At 45.7% G+C, this 17,398-nt stretch overlaps 1 protein-coding gene across 1 annotated transcript in view; it reads right to left on the reverse strand.

Moving 5' to 3' along the window:
* Nucleotides 1-3,101, reverse strand: part of DNAAF5 (dynein axonemal assembly factor 5) — a 125,612-nt gene extending 122,511 nt beyond the window's left edge. Inside the window, exon 1 of the mRNA XM_082260645.1 lies at nt 2,524-3,101. Coding sequence (XP_082116771.1) covers nt 2,524-3,055 — 532 coding nt within the window. The 5' untranslated portion in view covers nt 3,056-3,101. The remainder of the gene's footprint in view (nt 1-2,523) is intronic.
* Between the last annotated feature and the right edge of the window lie 14,297 nt (nt 3,102-17,398).

Consider the following 17,398-nt stretch of genomic DNA (forward strand, 5'->3'; position numbering starts at 1 on the left):
TTATTATACTTACCTGCTCTGTACAGTGGTTTTGCACAGAGCAGCCCAGATCCTCCCTTTTCTCTGCTCCCTCACTGGAGCTCCTGGCCCCCCTGTTGAGTGCCCCCACAGCAAGCAGCTTGCTGTGGGGGCGCCCAAGCTGAGCTACAGCTCTGTGTTTCTGTCCAGAAACTGAGCTGCTGTTTGGCCCTGCCCCCTCTCTCTCCTGATTGGCTGAGCTTAATTGACAACAGCAGGAGCCAATGGCGCCGCTGCTGTGTCTTAGCCAATCAGGAGAGAGAGTCCCAGACGGCTGAGGCACTTGTGGACATCGCTGGATATAGATGGGGCTCAGGTAAGTATTAGGGGGGCTTCTGCACACAGAAGGCTTTATATCATAATACATAGAATGCATTAAGATAAAAAACCTTCTGACTTTACAACCCCTTTAAGCCCCATACACACAGGCCGAATATCCACTAGCTCAATAGAAACCAGCTGACATTCGGCTCGTGTGTACAGCAGCTGGCCGAACATACGGCTTCTGTCGAAGGGGCATGACTGAAAAAGGTCTGCCGATCAGCTCTCTCAGAGAGGGCTGACCGGTACCTTCTCACGGGACGGGGGGCATCCCCCTGTAAGAACACAATAGCTCAGCAGAGGAGATCGCTTTATTAACATCACATATTTAGTACAGCGGCTCCTCACAAGCTCTTTAATTTTTTTGTTCGGCCCACTGGGCATGAAGGTAAAAAACCTTCTCTGTGCAGCATCCCCCCTAATACTTATCCGAGACCCATCCTGATCCAGTGATGTTCATGAGAGCCTTGGCTCTCTGGGGACTTTCCCTTGTCATTGGCTGAGACAGCAGCAGGAGCTATTGATTGGCTTCTGCTGCTGTCAACAGCTAGTGAGCCAATGAGAAAGAGAGAAGGCAGGGCCGAGCCGCGGTTTTGTATGTAAATGGACATGCAGAGCAGTGGCTCGGGAGCGAGTCAGCTCAGGTGCATCCACAGCAAGTGGCTTGCTCTGGGGGTACTGGGCAGGAGGGAGGAACCAATAGCACTAGCGCGAGACCAGAGAAGAGGAGGGCCCGGCTGCTCTGTGCAAAACCATTACACAGAGCAGGTAAGTATGACATGTTTGTTATTTTAAAAAAAAAAAAAATGCCTTTACTATCACTTTAAAGCAGGGCTTGACAAATTTGCTTGAAATCTAGAAGCCAGCTAAAAAATTTAGGAGTCAGTTTTTTTTTTTGCGCAATCCAAATGGCCGGCTTCTGTCGGGCCATACACATGGGCCCAATGGGAGACAGTTTTTTTTTAACCGGCTGATTTTGCCCGGCATTCGACCGGTGTGTACTTTGTTTACTTTTTGTCTGTGTTGAGAGATATTAAAGAAACACTCAAACCACCATCACCACTTCAGTGATTTGAAGTGGTGATGGTGGTAGAAGTCGGAAACACTGCACATGCTGGGATATTTACAATTATATGCTGGGGGCTAGTTACACCCCTAGCACATGTGACTTACTGCTGGCGGGATAATTCTGGAGGAGGCATACATGCTGGCTGGTACTGCTTGCAGAGTGGCGCTGGAGGAAGCATGCAGAGCCGATGCTTTCTGTATCTCTCCTCTCACAGGCGGAGTGCATTTGATATCACTCCGCCTGTGACAGGACAGAGCCAGAACTATATAGGAAGCATTGGCTCCGTTCTGCAACAGCTGACACACACCATTCTTTCGCCAGACATCCCAAGTCTCCTGCGAGGTGCGGGAGTCTCTCCACATGCGGGCACAGCCCTTGCAGGTGTCAGGGAGCCGCAGCTCGCATTCGGGAGAATCCCGCAGCTCGCAGAAGACTTGGAATGTCTGGCGATAAGACCCCTCTGGCAGTATAACCCAGGCGCCAGGCTGCTAATTCTAGTTGCCAATGCGACCTGGCGCCAGGGGTATGTCGAGCCCTGCTTTAAAGGCACTGCAATGTGCATTTTGCTGTCTCCAGCGGGTTTGTGGAAACGAGCAGAATCGCATGCTTCTGCCAGTGTTCCTGTAACCCTTTGCCATGAATGCAGCCTAAGAATTGGGGCCCATTTAAATTAGAATGCGGTGAAAGAAACCTGCAATCTGTGCAGGCTTCCAGAACCGCATTGAGACCGCACTGCATAAACGCAGTATGTATGCCCACACCAGATCGCATGGTACAAAAGTACCACGCAATCAGGTTGCAGCGTGTTTTCAAAAGCACTTTTGGTGCAGTGTGTTGCGCTTTCAGCCCATTTAAAATGAGTGGGCACTGCATGACAATCACACAGGAACGCGTTCCTGCGTGAATCCTGGTATAAATGGGCCCCTAACGGCACCGCAAGGGCGAAGTGCATTTTGCAGCGTGTTTCCGGAGGCGAGGGCAGAAATGCATGTTCCTGGTGGTAATGCAGCCTAAGAATAAACGGCACTGCAGACACGATGTGCATTTTAGTGTACATTTTTGCTGACTCCTGGAAGGTGAAGTTGTGATTGGGGGGTGTAGAGGGGAGACATTACCCGGTATGGTCCTGGCGTAGTTGGCGGCACACCTGCAGCTCTCCTTTTTGACCTCCGGGAATGGATCTACGATGGTCCTCTGTAATATCCTCACCATCTCCTCCAGGTAGGGGCCCAGCTTCCTCCCACATACCTCCACCAGCAGGGTGAGGAGCTGGCTGAGGCCCAGGCGGAGCTCCTCAGAGGGCTCTGTGATCTCCTGATGGCCCAGGCGCTGGGTGATGGTCGGGATGAGGTAAGGAAGGGACTCCTCTGGTTTGGGGACATTGGTGACACAATAGGTGAGGATCTGGATGGACACCTCCCGGCACTTCTCCATGGAGTCCGCCAGGCACCGTAGAAGAGGTCTCAGTAGCTCTCCATACACCTCCTGCAGAGCCCCGCTGGACAGCCGCTTGTCCTCCACCTCCTTCTGGATGGCGGCCAGGGCTCTCCTCCGGGTGCTCTTGTTGTCATCGTTCAGGCAGTTCAGGTGCCGGGCCAGGGCCTGAGACACTTCACTGGCTGCACGCTGCTCTCCCTCCGCCGCCATGTTTGCCGACCTTAGTTACCACAAGCGGCTTCCTCTACGCAACGCAGCAACGACGCTTTCAACAAGCTTTGTTAGCAATGAACACTCGGCCAAGGGGAGCAGCGAGCTGTGGTTGCTAGGCGACGCGAGCTGTCAGGCCTGTGTGAGCCAAACTCCTCTACAACAGGAATGTTTAGGCGGTTTAACGTCCAGAATGTTGAGAGAGAAAGATTTTGAAATGAAATAAAATTAAATGAAAAGAACAGTCTCTTCCAGATCACTTCCTTCTTTCTTTCTTTGGGCTTTTATGTGCACTACAATGCGTCCCAATGCATTTGAGCATGTTTGTGTGCGATTTTGCGGATTGGAAGGGCAGAAGAATGCAGATTGCTGTCCTTTTCTTTTCATAAAAGTGATCTGCACCACCATTGTTGCTCTTAAAATCTTGTGTATTGTAGAAAGCACAGTGTACAAGTCAGAGATACATTGAGTTGACGCGTTTCAGCCTACACGGCTTTAGTCATAACACATTATAGTGAGTGTTTTTCTTTACTTACATTTTATTGGGTTTAAAAATTGTTTAATAATACAAAAGTATTTTTCAAAACAATATTAACACAATAATACATTTCTCCCCCCCCCCCCCACCCCCAACTGGAACCCTCCCTTTTCCCCTTCATTCTTCCACTCTTCGTCTATTCCTCTCTTGTGCATCCTCCCCTTCATCTCCGTACCTCTCCCTCTTACCCCCATTCCACCCATATTTCTGCGTATTTGCCAGTATTTTTTAATTTTGCCCATTTTTCCCATTTATTTGAGAAACTCTGTGTCTGATCCTCCTCTCTACTACCTAAATATTCCATGTTATATGTATATTCAATTCTTTTGAACCAGTCTCTAAGTGTGGGGCTTTCCGGTTCTAGCCATTTTTGTAGGGATTGCCCCCCTTGCTGCATTTATCAAGTTTGGTACTATTGTACTTTTATATTGTTTTTTTGATTTGTCAGATTTATGAAATAAGCAAACCCATGGGTCATCAATAATATTTACTCCTGTAATCTCCCCGATAAGTTGTTGAACCTTCTGCCAATATTCCCAGATCTTAGGACAGTCCCACCAAATATGGGTCACTGTGTCTTTCATGTTACAGCCCCTCCAACATAGTGAGGATTTCTCTGGTTGGCATTTCTGTGCTTTTACCGGTGTTATATACCATCTCGATAGATATTTATAGTTCATTTCAATGGTATTTACATCAACCGCTAGACTATGGACAGCACTCAGTATATTATTTATACAGTAGTTCTTTTATTGTGAGCCTATCTCTTTTTTCCATGTCTTTATTAGGGATGATCGAACGGTTCGGGTCAAAAAATGCCCAAAAAAAACGCCTGCAACAACACACCTGGGCGTTTTTGTAGCAGGCGTTTTTTTCGGCATTTTTTGGGCGTCTTTGGAGGAAGGCATAACATCTGAACTTGTGTATAGTGGTATATATACACACACACTTATATGTATTTATACACATACACACATATAGGTGTGAAAGGAGCGAAGTCCTATGGCTGTTAATAATTTCATTAGCGCGGCCATAGGGTTCTGCTACTGTCACACCTATATATGTGTATATATACATACATGTGTGTGTGTGTATATACCCCTACACAGAAGTTCAGATGTCATGCCTGCCTCCAAACAGGTCCACAAAAAAGCCCTATAAACGCCTGCAACAAAAAGCCGGGTGTGAAAATAGCGAAGCCACTATCCTGCTCTACTGCAATTCTAATACAAACAAACTTTTTTTTTCTGGTTCTGGACATGCTACAGAGCTGAAACTTCATAGGTACACTTTGTAGACCCCCCAGACACTAAATCCAAAGAAATCTCTTTTTTTTTTTTTTCAATAATTTTTTCAATAATTGTCTCTCTATCAAAAATGACAATTTTTAAGAACTTTTTTTTGTGTGATTAATAGTCCCTGGGGCATGACCCAGAACCCTAGGCACTTTTTAGGGGCATTTATTGGGTTTTAGGGCTTCAAAATTGTGTTTGATTACCGAAGTTCGGGTCCCATTGTTTTCAATGGGGTTCTGAAATCCGGGCCAAACTTTCGGGAAGTTCGGGTGTTCTGGTCGAACCAAACTTTTCAAAAGTTCGATCATCCCTAGTCTTTATGAGAGGAGGCCATCTCAGACCTTCAGTAAGCATTTTATATATCTGAGATATATCGTGTTTAACTTTTGTTTGTGGGTTACATCATTTTTCCACTAGGTTCAAATCCTTCTCAGCTCTGATGGGTCATGGCAGGGACCTCACAAAATGTTTTAACTGAAAATATCTCCATTCATTCAGAGATATGTTTTCCCCCTTAATTTTGAGTTTGTGATATGGCCTTATCTTTCCTCCTTGTGTAATTTCTTTTAACTCTGGTTATTTAATGTGTATATTCATGTGTTTCCATACTTGCCAACTGTCCCGTTTTTGCCAGTACAGTCCCGGCAAATAGGAGCCTGTCCTGGGGTAATTTACATTGTCCCGGCAAGCGCCCGTTAATCGGGCTGCCCGTAAATGCCCAAAGTACAATGAAGTGGCAGGCAGTAGATGAAGTGCACAAGACTCCCTTCACCAAAATGACATGCCACTGCGCTCACCTTAAGGAGAGACCCCAGAGTCATCAGTGGGTCATACAGGCTCAATGTTAAACACCAAAGGTTAAATACCAGCGGAGATCAACCCATAGGGAATGGAATCATCCAAGATAGCCCAACGATGTTTCCTCATCCCGGTGGTAAGTGGCATACCATAAAAATAATGATGGACAGAATCTAAGTGTAGACTTAAAACTGATCACACTTTATTTAAAAAAGGGTTGCACTTACAAGATGTATGTTGTCACACAGCATGCAAAACGCCGGGAGCCGATGCGTCCGCAGCCAACATCGGAGACACCAGCGGGTGACGTAGGTGACTCCGCCTCCCATACGCGTTACATCCTTACGGGACTTCGTCAGCAGGGGCATTCACAGACATGAAGGTAGGTAGGATGAAAGCAACAATCTTATGTGCAAAAAAAATATCTGGTAACATGACATGTGAATAAAGTGTCAAATATGCTCAGGTGTGACCATACAAAAAATGTAATATGTAAATATAAATAAAGTGCGGGGTGTAAATAAGTACAATAAAACCTGATTATACCAAATAGTATAATCATACTTATTTACACCTTGCACTTTATTTATATTTACATATTAGATTTTTTTGTATGGTCACACCTGAGCATATTTGACACTTTAGAATTTGATCACCTCTGCGATTTTTATTTTTTGCACTATAAACAAAAAAAGAGCGACAATTCTGAAAAAATATTTTTTAACATTCTGCTATATAACATTCCCAATAAAAAAATGTAAAAAATCAAATTTTTTCATAATTTTAGCTCAATTTGTATTCTGCCTAATATTTTTGGTAAAAAAAATCCCAATAAGTGTATTTTGATTGGTTTGCGCAAAAGTTATCTTGTTTACAAACTAGGGGAAAGATTTATGTAATCTTTATTTTTTACTAGTAATGGCGGAGATTTTTAGCGGGACTACGACATTGCAACAGACAGATCGGACACCTAACTGATATTTTTGACACTTTTGGCGGGACCAGTGACATTACTACAGTAATCAGTGCTAAAAATATGCACTGTTATTGTATTAATGACACTGCCAGGGATTGGGTTAACACAGGGCCGATCAAAGAGTTAAATGTGAGCCTAAGGGGTGTTTTCTAACTGTGTGGGGCATGGGCCTGTGAAATCAACACAGAGACCTGTGTTCCTAAATAGGAGGAACACAGGAGCTCTGTGTTGATGGCTGAGAAAACAATGGTCTGCTGTGTTTACAACATAAAAAAAAAAAAACACCAAAAATGCATCCTAACGCATTAGGTGCGTCAATGGGCGCTCACATTTTTTAGCATGTCTAAGGGCCCTTTCACACTGAACAGTGGATGCAGTTGGATGCATTTTGAATTGCACGCCAAATGCATAGACAGCCCAAAATCAGTGTAATCTTGTGAGTATAGTTCACATCATTGCAGTGCAGTTCAGCTCAGTTTAAAAAAAAAAAGAGAGTATACATTAGACCAGTGGTTCTTAACCTGGGTTCGATCGAACCCCAGGGGTTCGGTGAGTCAGTCTCAGGGGTTCGGCGGGGGGCAACAGGGCGATTGCTCCCCCCGAGAAAACATTACTGATTGTGAGGCCAACCCCCCCCCCCCCCCCCCCGGGAAATCAGAACTGCGGTTGGGACGACTCACAGCCATTACACATAGACACTTGAAGCTCTGCCCCCTGTACCTCCCCCAGCAGGTTTCCAGCCTATCTCCTGCAGGCTGCTTGCTGCTTGAGTGGGCGGGATGGGGATGTACCTGACCACGGAGATCGCGCCCGCCTGGAAGAGGGAAGTGTGAGCAGCTGAGCAGAGGGAGCCGAGTGAATGTTCCTGGAGGTAGGCTCAGCCAGCTGTACATGGTGGATTAGTTTGCAAGCACCTCTATGCTAAGTCTGCTGAGTTACTGCAGCTTAGTATAGAGGTGCTGTTAGCTGACAAATGGAAATGCATGTCCTTTTCATTTAGCTCAATAAGCATTGTGAATGCCCCCTGGTGTGTGCCCTCCTGATACCCCATGGTATGCCCTCCCAACACCTCCCCCAGTGTGTGCCCCCCTGACACCCCATGGTATTCCCTCCCACCCCCCCCCCAGTGTGTGCCCCCCTGACACCCCATGGTATTCCCTCCCAACACCTTCCCCCAGTGTGTTCCCTCTTGACACCCCATGGTATGTCCTCCCAACCCCCCCAGTGTGTGCCCTCCTGATACCCCATGGTATGCCCTCCCAACACCTCCCCCCCAGTGTGTGCCCTCCTGACACCCCATGGTATGCCCTCCCAACCCCCACCCCAGTGTGTGCCCTCCTGATACCCCATGGTATGCTCTCCCAACCCCCCTAAGTGTGTGCCCCCCTGACACCCCACGGTATGCCCCCCAAACCCCACCCCAGTGTGCCCTCCTGCTACCCCATCGTATGCCTTCCCAACCCCCCCCCCCCAGTGTGTGCCCTCCTGGCTCCGCCAGTGTGTGCCCTCCCAACCACTGATGTGTGCCTTCCTGACACCCAGTGTGTGGCCTCCTGACTCTCCACTGGTGTGTGCCCTCACTACCCTCCCCCACAGTGTGTGTCCTCCTGACCCTCCCCCCAGTGTATGCCCTTCCAGCCCCCTGGTGTGTGCCCTCATAACCCCCCGGTGTGTGCCCTCATAACCCCCCGGTGTGTGCCCTCCTGACCCCCTGTCCCCCAGTGTGTGCCCTCCTGACCCTCCCCTGGTGTGTGCCCTCCCAGCCCCCTAGTGTGTGGCTTTACTGATCCCTGTACACTGGTTTAGTTTGCAAGCACCTCTATGCTAAGTCTGCTGAGTTCCTGCAGCTTAGCATAGAGGTGCTGTTAGCTGACAAATGGAAATATATGTCCTTTTCATTTAGCTCAATAAGCATTGTGAATGCCCCCTGGTGTGTGCCCTCCTGATACCCCATGGTATGCCCTCCCACCCCCCCCAGTGTGTGCCCCCCTGACACCCCATGGTATGCCCTCCCAACACCTCCCCCCAGTATGTTCCCTCTTGACACCCCATGGTATGTCCTCCCAACCCCCCAGTGTGTGCCCTCCTGATACCCCATGGTATGCCCTCTCAACACCTCCCCCCCAGTGTGTGCCCTCCTGACACCCCATGGTATGACCTCCCACCCCCCCCCCCCCCAGTGTGTGCCCTCCACACTGGTGTGTGCCCTCACTACCCTCCCCCACAGTGTGTGTGTCCTCCTGACCCTCCCCCCAGTGTATGCCCTTCCAGCCCCCTGGTGTGTGCCCTCATAACCCCCCAGTGTGTGCCCTCCTGACCCCCTGTCCCCCAGTGTGTGCCCTCCTGACCCTCCCCTGGTGTGTGCCCTCCCAGCCCCCTAGTGTGTGGCTTTACTGATCCCTGTACACTGTCCTATCCTCTGTCCTGTCAACTCCTGTCCTCTGCCCTATTCTCTGTACACCGTCCTACAGCCTACTGACCACTCTATCCTTCCCTACAATCAACTGACCCGTATACACTGCCCTACATGCTACTGGCCTCTGTACACTGCCCTACATCCTACTGACCTTTCTACACCGCCCTAAAAACGACTGACCCCTATACACTGCCCTACATGCTACTGACCTCGCTACACTGCCCTACAAACTACTGAGCACTGCACACTACCCTACAAACTACTGACCACTGCACACTGCCCTACAAACTACTCACTACTGCACACTGCCCTACAGCCTACTGACCTCTGTACGCTGCCCTACAGCCTACTGACCTCTGTACGCTGCCCTACAGCCTACTGACCTCTGTACGCCGCCCTACAGCCTACTGACCTCTGCACGCTGCCCTACATACTACTGACCTCTGTACATTTTACTTTGTATGATACGTTTAATTCAGTTCTGTAAACAACACCTTATTTTCTGGCAGTGCCCCTCCCGAGACTAGAGTCCTAAAATCATATTTTATTTTTCCAATTAAGAAGGGTTCGGTGAATGCGCACATGAAGCTGGTGGGGTTCAGTACCTCCAACAAGGTTAAGAACCACTGCTATATATATGCACTGTTACTGTAAAAATGACACTGGCAAGGAAGGGGTTAATTTTATTGGAGAGGGAGGGGTTAATGTATGCCTGGTGCTTACTAACGTGTGTGGGGGGAGGTGACTGAGTGAGTCAGGGACAGATCGGATGTTCAGCTATGCTGAACACTGCGATCTGTCCCTGCCTGTCACTTAGGAGATCCGCCCGCTCTGTTTACACAGGCGGGTGGATCTCCAAACTAGATTCCCCGACGATCGGGGAAGAGCAGCGGGGCGGAGTCCAGCGTAGGTCTATGTCGCTGGACGATAACGAGCCACATTGCTGCAGTAGCAGCAATGTGAGCAGTGGTAAAGCGGTTAAGCTGCGTAAGGGGTTCTTCACTGTAAGGGCGGTGAGAATGTGGAACTCTCTTCCACAATTGATGGTAGCTGCGGGGAGTATGGCTACTTTTAAAAGACTCTTGGACGTGCATCTCACAGATCACAACATTCAGGGTTATGGGAAATGATCAGGCCACAGACACACACACACACACCTGTACAGGTTGAACTGGATGGACTGATGTCTTTATTCAACCTCAACTACTATGTACCTATGTATGTAACCATTAGAGGCTGTAGCTTGTGGATGGATTGCCTGTTACTGTCCCCTTAATTTCCATTCTGCTCACTACAGCTTATAGAGACATCAAGCTTTTACTTCCACCACACTGTATTGAAAAGACTTCTTACGTCACTGGCTCCACCCCATACGCGTAATGCCATGGGCGTGGTTTCTTCAGAGGTCTATCCCGGCTCGGAATCAGAAGATTCCTGCCACTACAATTCGCACTGGGCTAAATTGCTGGTGCAAATGTAGGTTCACACCAGTGCGGCTTTGAATTTGCACTACTTCAGCGCGATTTCGAAGCCTCTGATCAGTGCGATTTACACCTCTTAGTTTAACAGAAGTCTATGCAAGTAGCAATGAAATCAGAAAAAAGTAGTGCTGGAACCTTTTTCAAAATCGCTGCAACATGAGTCGCAGCAGTTTGAACGGTTCCATTGCCAGCAACGGGGTGCGACTTGTCATGCGATTTGGAACTGTTAAATCACATGACAAATTGCACCGGTGTCAACGAGGGCTAATAGGTGAGTTTAATCAGTTCTTTGCCACAAGTGTAAAAATAAACATATTAACAAGTAGCTCTAGGAACTCCTTATAGCAACATTGTATCATTTTTCAGGCTGTATATGGTGTAAAATGTTACTATATAATTCCTGATCCACCAATGCTGCATACACCCACAGTGCATGTAAAGTCCTACTTCTAAATAGTTACTGATGTAATTCCAACAGACCAGATCGGAATCCACCATAGCAGAACAAGATTAGCTGGGAGGGGAAGTGTGTAATCTGTCAGAACCCATACCCTGGTATCCTGTAAGGTATGTGGTAGAGATGCAAAAGCCACTGATCTTCCGGTAATCGCTGCAGATCCCAGTGGCATTTCGGCTTCAACAACAATCTTTTTTCTTTTTGTTTAATTCTTTTTATTGATATAATTCAGTTGACAATACAGTCAAGGTCGTCATAGATTAGACCACGCAAAGCCTTACAATAAAACTAAAGTTAGGTGTTCTAGAAAATAGAGGCCTACTATCTACAAAATACAAAGTAGTCCATCCCATTCCGCCTCTTTATAAAACCCTGGTCCACCCACACCTGGAGTATTCTGTCCAGATCTGGTCACCAATCCTCAGAAGGGATGTGCTGGAACTGGAGAGAGTCCAAAGAAGGGCAACTAAACTAATAAGGGGATTGGAGGACCTTAATTATGAGGAGCGATTACAAGCGCTTAATTTATTCTCCTCGGAGAGGAGACGCCTGAGAGGGGACATGATAGCGATTTACAAATACCTCAATGGCGATCCCAGCATAGGTTAAAAAAAACTATTTAGTCTCAAGGAGTGCAAGAAGACACATGGCCATACAATGAGATTAGAGGAGAGGCGGTTTAAACGTAACCACTTTACCACCGGAGGATTTTGCTGTCTTACGTCCAGGCCACTTTTTGCGATTCGGCGCTGTGCGAATTTAACTGACAATTGCGCGGTCGTGCGACGCCGTACCCAAACAAAATTTACGTCCTTTTTTTCCCACAAACAGAGCTTTCTTTTGGTGGTATTTGATCACCTATGTGATTTTTACTTTTTGCGCTATAAACAAAAAAAGAGCGTTTATTTTGAAAAAAATAACAATATTTTTAACATTTTTTTATATGAAATTCCCCCCAAAAAAATGTAAAAATCTAAATTTTTTTAAATTTTTGGCCAATTTGTTTTCTGCTACCTATGTTTGGTAAAAAAAAATCACAATAAGCGTATTTTGATTTGATTGGTTTGCGCAAAAGTTATTGCGTTTACTAACTAAGGGAAAGATTTCTGTCATTTTTGGTGTTTTTTTTTTTTTAACGCGTAATGGCGGCGATCTGCGATTTTGGACTGAAAGTTGGCAGTCAGCCCCTGTCCCACCCCCTCCCCATCATCCTCTATTTCATATCCCCTTCCAATTTGTAGCCCCAGGGGGGGCTGAATGAATGAAGTGATATATAAGTATACATTTTCTAGTATCTTACAGTAAGAGCTCGAAGATCTGTCAAGATATCCAAAGCTATAAGTACCATGCCAGGATTCTATAACAGGAATCATCTCAAGCTCACAAGAAATAAAGAACACTAGAGGTGCTAGAGGTCCAACTGGCTAATCTGAGTTAATACACAGCTTGACCACTATCTGTAAAGTACGATCCTGAACATGTCAAGGCCATACTTCAGAGTATCACCCCACAGTGGAAAAGCAATCCAACCAAGCCTGCCAAACCTTAGTGAATTTCTTTTCACATCCCCGGCATAGGTAAGTGGCCTTATAGAATGGGATCATGGAGTTGACCAGGCCCTTCCAAAAGGACACAGTTGGGGGCCGCAGTTTTCTTCCACTGGAGAAGAATGGTCTTACGTGAATTAAACAGTAAAACCTTAAGAAGGGCTCTATGGACATTGGATGGGATTTTAGCCTCCACTAAGCCAAGAAGACATACCGAGATAGACATGGGGATAGGTACGGTAAGGATTTCCGATATGCAGTCGGTACCCGCCAACCAGAAATCCTGGATTGGCTGATATGTCCAGAAAATATGGTCAAAATTGGCAGGAGTAAATCCCTGCCAATCGAGCTGAGGTGTAATAAATTATGTAGAGAAATTTGAAATGTATCAGTCTATCTCTGACTGAGACCAGGTATCTAAATGGGCGCTCTCGCGTGTCATCCCAAACCTCCCTATCAATATTGGGAACCTCCATACAATAATCTTTCTTAAGGGCCTTCAGACGCATTTTCTTTTCAATGCCAATCTTTCTCAAGGACCTTCTAATGCATTTCGATTGCAATGCCGATCTTTCTCAAGTGCCTTCTGATGCATTTCCATTACATGAAAGGCCTGTGGACATGATTCAATTACAATAACAATCTTTCTTAAGAACCTTCCAATTAGTTTTTAGTTACATCGAAGACCTTCAGACACATTTCAATTACAACAACAATCTTTAGGAATTTTCAATGCACTTCTATCAAGAACCAGGCCCTTTTCACACCACATGCAGTGCAGTGCTTTTTTTCTGCATCAAAAATGCATGGAAAGTAGGGTATATGGGTTCCAATGGCATTGTTCACACCAGTGCTTTTCAGTTCCAGAAGAAAAAGTACAACATGCTGCTTTTTTCTTGCACAGAACTGACAAACAAAATACATCAAAAACATACGGGACCTCAGTACAGTGAAAAAAAAAAAAAAGAAACACAAAAAAAAACACGTTACACCGCAGTTGCAGAAACGCACCTGGAATGGATCTGGAGAACATTTTTGTGGAATGGACAGGCACTTAACTTTCTCAAAGACCTTCCAACATGTGCAATGACAATATTTCTCAGGTACCTTGATAAAGATTGTCATTGCATTCTAAATGCATTAGCGTGATGCTGCTATCTACAGTGACATCACATACTTCTTAAGATACTAGCAGCAGATGGTGTGCATGGGAAGATTTAGTGCCAATGTATTAGTCCTGGAGCATCTCACTGTTTACTTTTTTGTTTACAGAACTTTATTGAAATGACATACTTGACATTTCAATATCATGCGATTCACCACAGCAGCATTGTGATACAGTGGTTTGCGTCCCAATCGGTTGTGCTTAAAAAAAGTAGCACATGCAGTACTTTTTTGCAGAAAACCCCACAGCAATGCTGAGGAGTGAACAGACAGTATAAGGACTTGTTTAAGTGATCGTACTTAACCACTTAAGCCCCGGAAGATTTTACCCCCTTCCTGACCAGGGCCTATTTTGCGATTCGGCACTGCGTGAATTTAATGGACAATTGCGCGGTCGTGCGACGCTGTACCTAAACGAAATTGATGTCCTTTTTTTTCCCACAAATGGAGCTTTCTTTTGGTGGTATTTGATCACCTGTGTGATTTTTTGATCATGCGCTATAAACAAAAAAAAGCGTCAATTTTGCAAAAATAGCAATATTTTTCACATTTTTTTATATGAAATTCCCCCCAAAAAATGTAAAAATCAAAATTTTTTAACATTTTCGGCCAATTTATTTTATGCTACATATGTTTGGTAAAAAAAATAGCAAAAAGCGTATATTGATTGGTTTGCGCAAAAGTTATCACGTATACTAACAAAGGGAAAGATTTTTGTCATTTTTGTTGTTTTTTTTTTTAACGCGTAATGGCGGCGATCTGCGATTTTTTTTGCGGTACTGTGACATTGCGGCGGACAGATCGGACCCTTGACTGACATTTTTGACACTTTTGGGGTTACCAGTGACATTTCTACAGTAATCAGTACTATACATATGCACTGTTACTGTAAAATTACACCGGCAGTGAAGGGGTTAACTAAGCGGTGTCTGGTTTCATCCATGACACTTACCATTCAGGCTAAAGAGTTCAATCTTTGTTTTATCAGACAAGAGAATTTTATTTCTCATGGTTTGAGAGTCCTTCAGGTGCCTTTTGGCAAACTCTGGGCAGGCTGTCATGTGCCTTTTACTTAGGAATGGTTTCCGCCTGGCCACGCTACCATACAGGCCTGATTGGTGGAGTGCTGCAGAGATGGTTGTTCTTCTGGAAGGTTCTCCTCTTTCCACAGAGAAACGCTGGAGCTCTATCAGAGTGACCATCAGGTTCTTGGTCACCTCCCTAACTAAGGCCCTTCTCCCCCAATCGCTCAGTTTAGCCAGGCAACCTGCTCTAGGAAGAGTCCTGGTGGTTCCAAACTTCTTCCATTTATGTATAATAGAGGCCACTGTGCTCATTGGGACCTTCAATGTTGCAGAAATATTTCTGTGCCCTTCTCCAGATCTGTATCTGGATACAATCCTGTCTCGGAGGTCTACAGACACTTCCTTGGACTTCATGGCTTGGTTTGTTCTTTGACATGCACTGTTAACTGTGGGACTTTAAGAGCCGGTTAACACTGGGGTGACTCAAAGTCACCTGACTTTGAAGCCGCCCCGTGCAGCGCGACTTCATCGTGGCTTGCAAATGACTTCTCTAATAGAAGCCAATGCAAGCTGCTCTGAAGTAGCCCCCAAGTAGTGCAGGAACCTTTTTCTAAGTCGGAGTGACTTGAGTCGCTCTGATTAGAACAGTTCCATTGCACAGAATGGAGCGCTACTTGTCAGGCGACCAAGTCGCCTGACAAGTCATGGCAGTGTGAACCGGGTCTTAACCACTTAAGCCCCGGAGGATTTGGCTGCTAAAAGACCAGGGGTTTTTTTGCGATTTTTTACTGCGTGACTTTAACGGACAATTGCGCGGTCGTGCGACGCTGTACCTAAACGAATTTGACGTCCTTTTTTTCCCACAAACAGAGCTTTCTTTTGGTGGTATTTGATCACCTGTGCGATTTTTTGATTATGCGCTATAAACAAAAAAAGAGCGTCAATTTTGCAAAAATAACAATATTTTTCACATTTTTTTATATGAAATTCCCCCCCAAAAAAATGTAAAAATCAAATTTTTTTAACCTTTTTTGGCCAATTTGTTTTATGCTACATATGTTTGGTAAAAAAAATCGCAAAAAGCGTATTTTGATTGGTTTGCGCAAAAGTTATCGCGTTTACTAACAAAGGGAAAGATTTTTGTCATTTTTGGTGTTTTTTTTTAACGCGTAATGGCGGCGATCTGCGATTTTTTTCGGTACTGCGACATTGCGGCGGACAGATCGGACCCTTGACTGACATTTTTGACACTTTTGGGGGTACCAGTGACATTACTGCAGTAATCAGTGCTATACATATGCACTGTTACTGCAAAAATGACACTGGCAGGGAAGGGGTTAACTTTATTGGACAGGGAGGGGTTAAGTGTGTCCTAGGGGCGTGATTCTAACTGTGCAGGGACATTGCTATTGGTGTAAAAACAAAGATCAACGGTCCTACATAGTAGAACCGTTTGATCTTCATTTTTACACCAGGGAGAATGACGGGCGGCTAGTTTACATAAGCCGCTCCGCCTTTCTCCCTTCACCGGAGCGATCGTAGTGTGACCGGCGGACATCGGGTCCGCCGGTCACACGCACTGAATTGTCAGTGAACGAGCCGCGGCGGGCGCGTGCCCGCCCGCAATTGGCTCGCAAGTCAGTGACAGGCGAGTGACGTATCCATACGTCACTCTGCCTGGCCGGGGCTGACCGCCGCAGTATATAGTCGTGCGGCGGTCGACAACCGGTTAAGCCTAGTACACACGCAACAAATTTCCACCGACCGATCGTCCATCTTTTGTCCAGAGTGGTGTTTTGTTGGTTGGAATGTGCCTAGACTGCACACGAATTTTCCCGCACCACAAAATTCTACTTCAGAAGTGATGTCATGTGTTGGTTTGCTCTCTTTGTGTTCTTTCATCTCTGAGCATGCCCAGTCTTGCTTATAAGATTTTTCCCTGTCGAAATCTGTACTGACTGCACGAAAATCGGACGTGTTTTGACGGAGGACAAAAATTATATAGCCTGCACACCAGATTTTTTTCAGCCGAAAAGTCGGAGTCGTTTGTCGGAAGCATCATACTAACAAGCCGAAAATCAGCAGATCGGTCGTCGGACGAAAATTCCCGGCCGAATTTCAACTCGTGTGTACGGGCCTTTAGTGTGCCTTTCCAAATCGTGTCCAATCAACTGAATTTACCATAAGTGGACTCCAATCAAGTTGTAGAAGCATCTCAAGGAGGATCAGTGGAAACAAGATGCACCTGAGCTCAATTTTGAGTGCCACAGCAAAGGCTGTGAATTAGGGTTGCCACCTCATCCCTTTAATCCAGGACACATATTAATTACACTGGTTCTGAGGCTAATATAATGCACATATGGCACCAAGTGAGTTTAATTACCACCTTAATCAGCCACAGAACCTGTGTAAATAATATGTGTCCTGGATTTAAGAGATAAGGTGACAACCCTAATGTGAATACTTATGTACATGTGATTTTTGTTTTGTTTTTTATTTTTTTTTTTAATTTGCAAAGATTTTAAACAAACTTATTTCACGTTGTCATTATGGGGTATTGTTTATAGAATTTTGAGGAAAATAATGAATTTATTCCATTTTGGAAGAAGGCTGTAACATAAGGCTGCATTCACATGTCAGCGTATG

The sequence above is a fragment of the Pelophylax lessonae genome (assembly GCF_965119305.1).
Source record: "Pelophylax lessonae genome assembly, chromosome: 6".
NCBI lineage: Eukaryota > Metazoa > Chordata > Amphibia > Anura > Ranidae > Pelophylax > Pelophylax lessonae.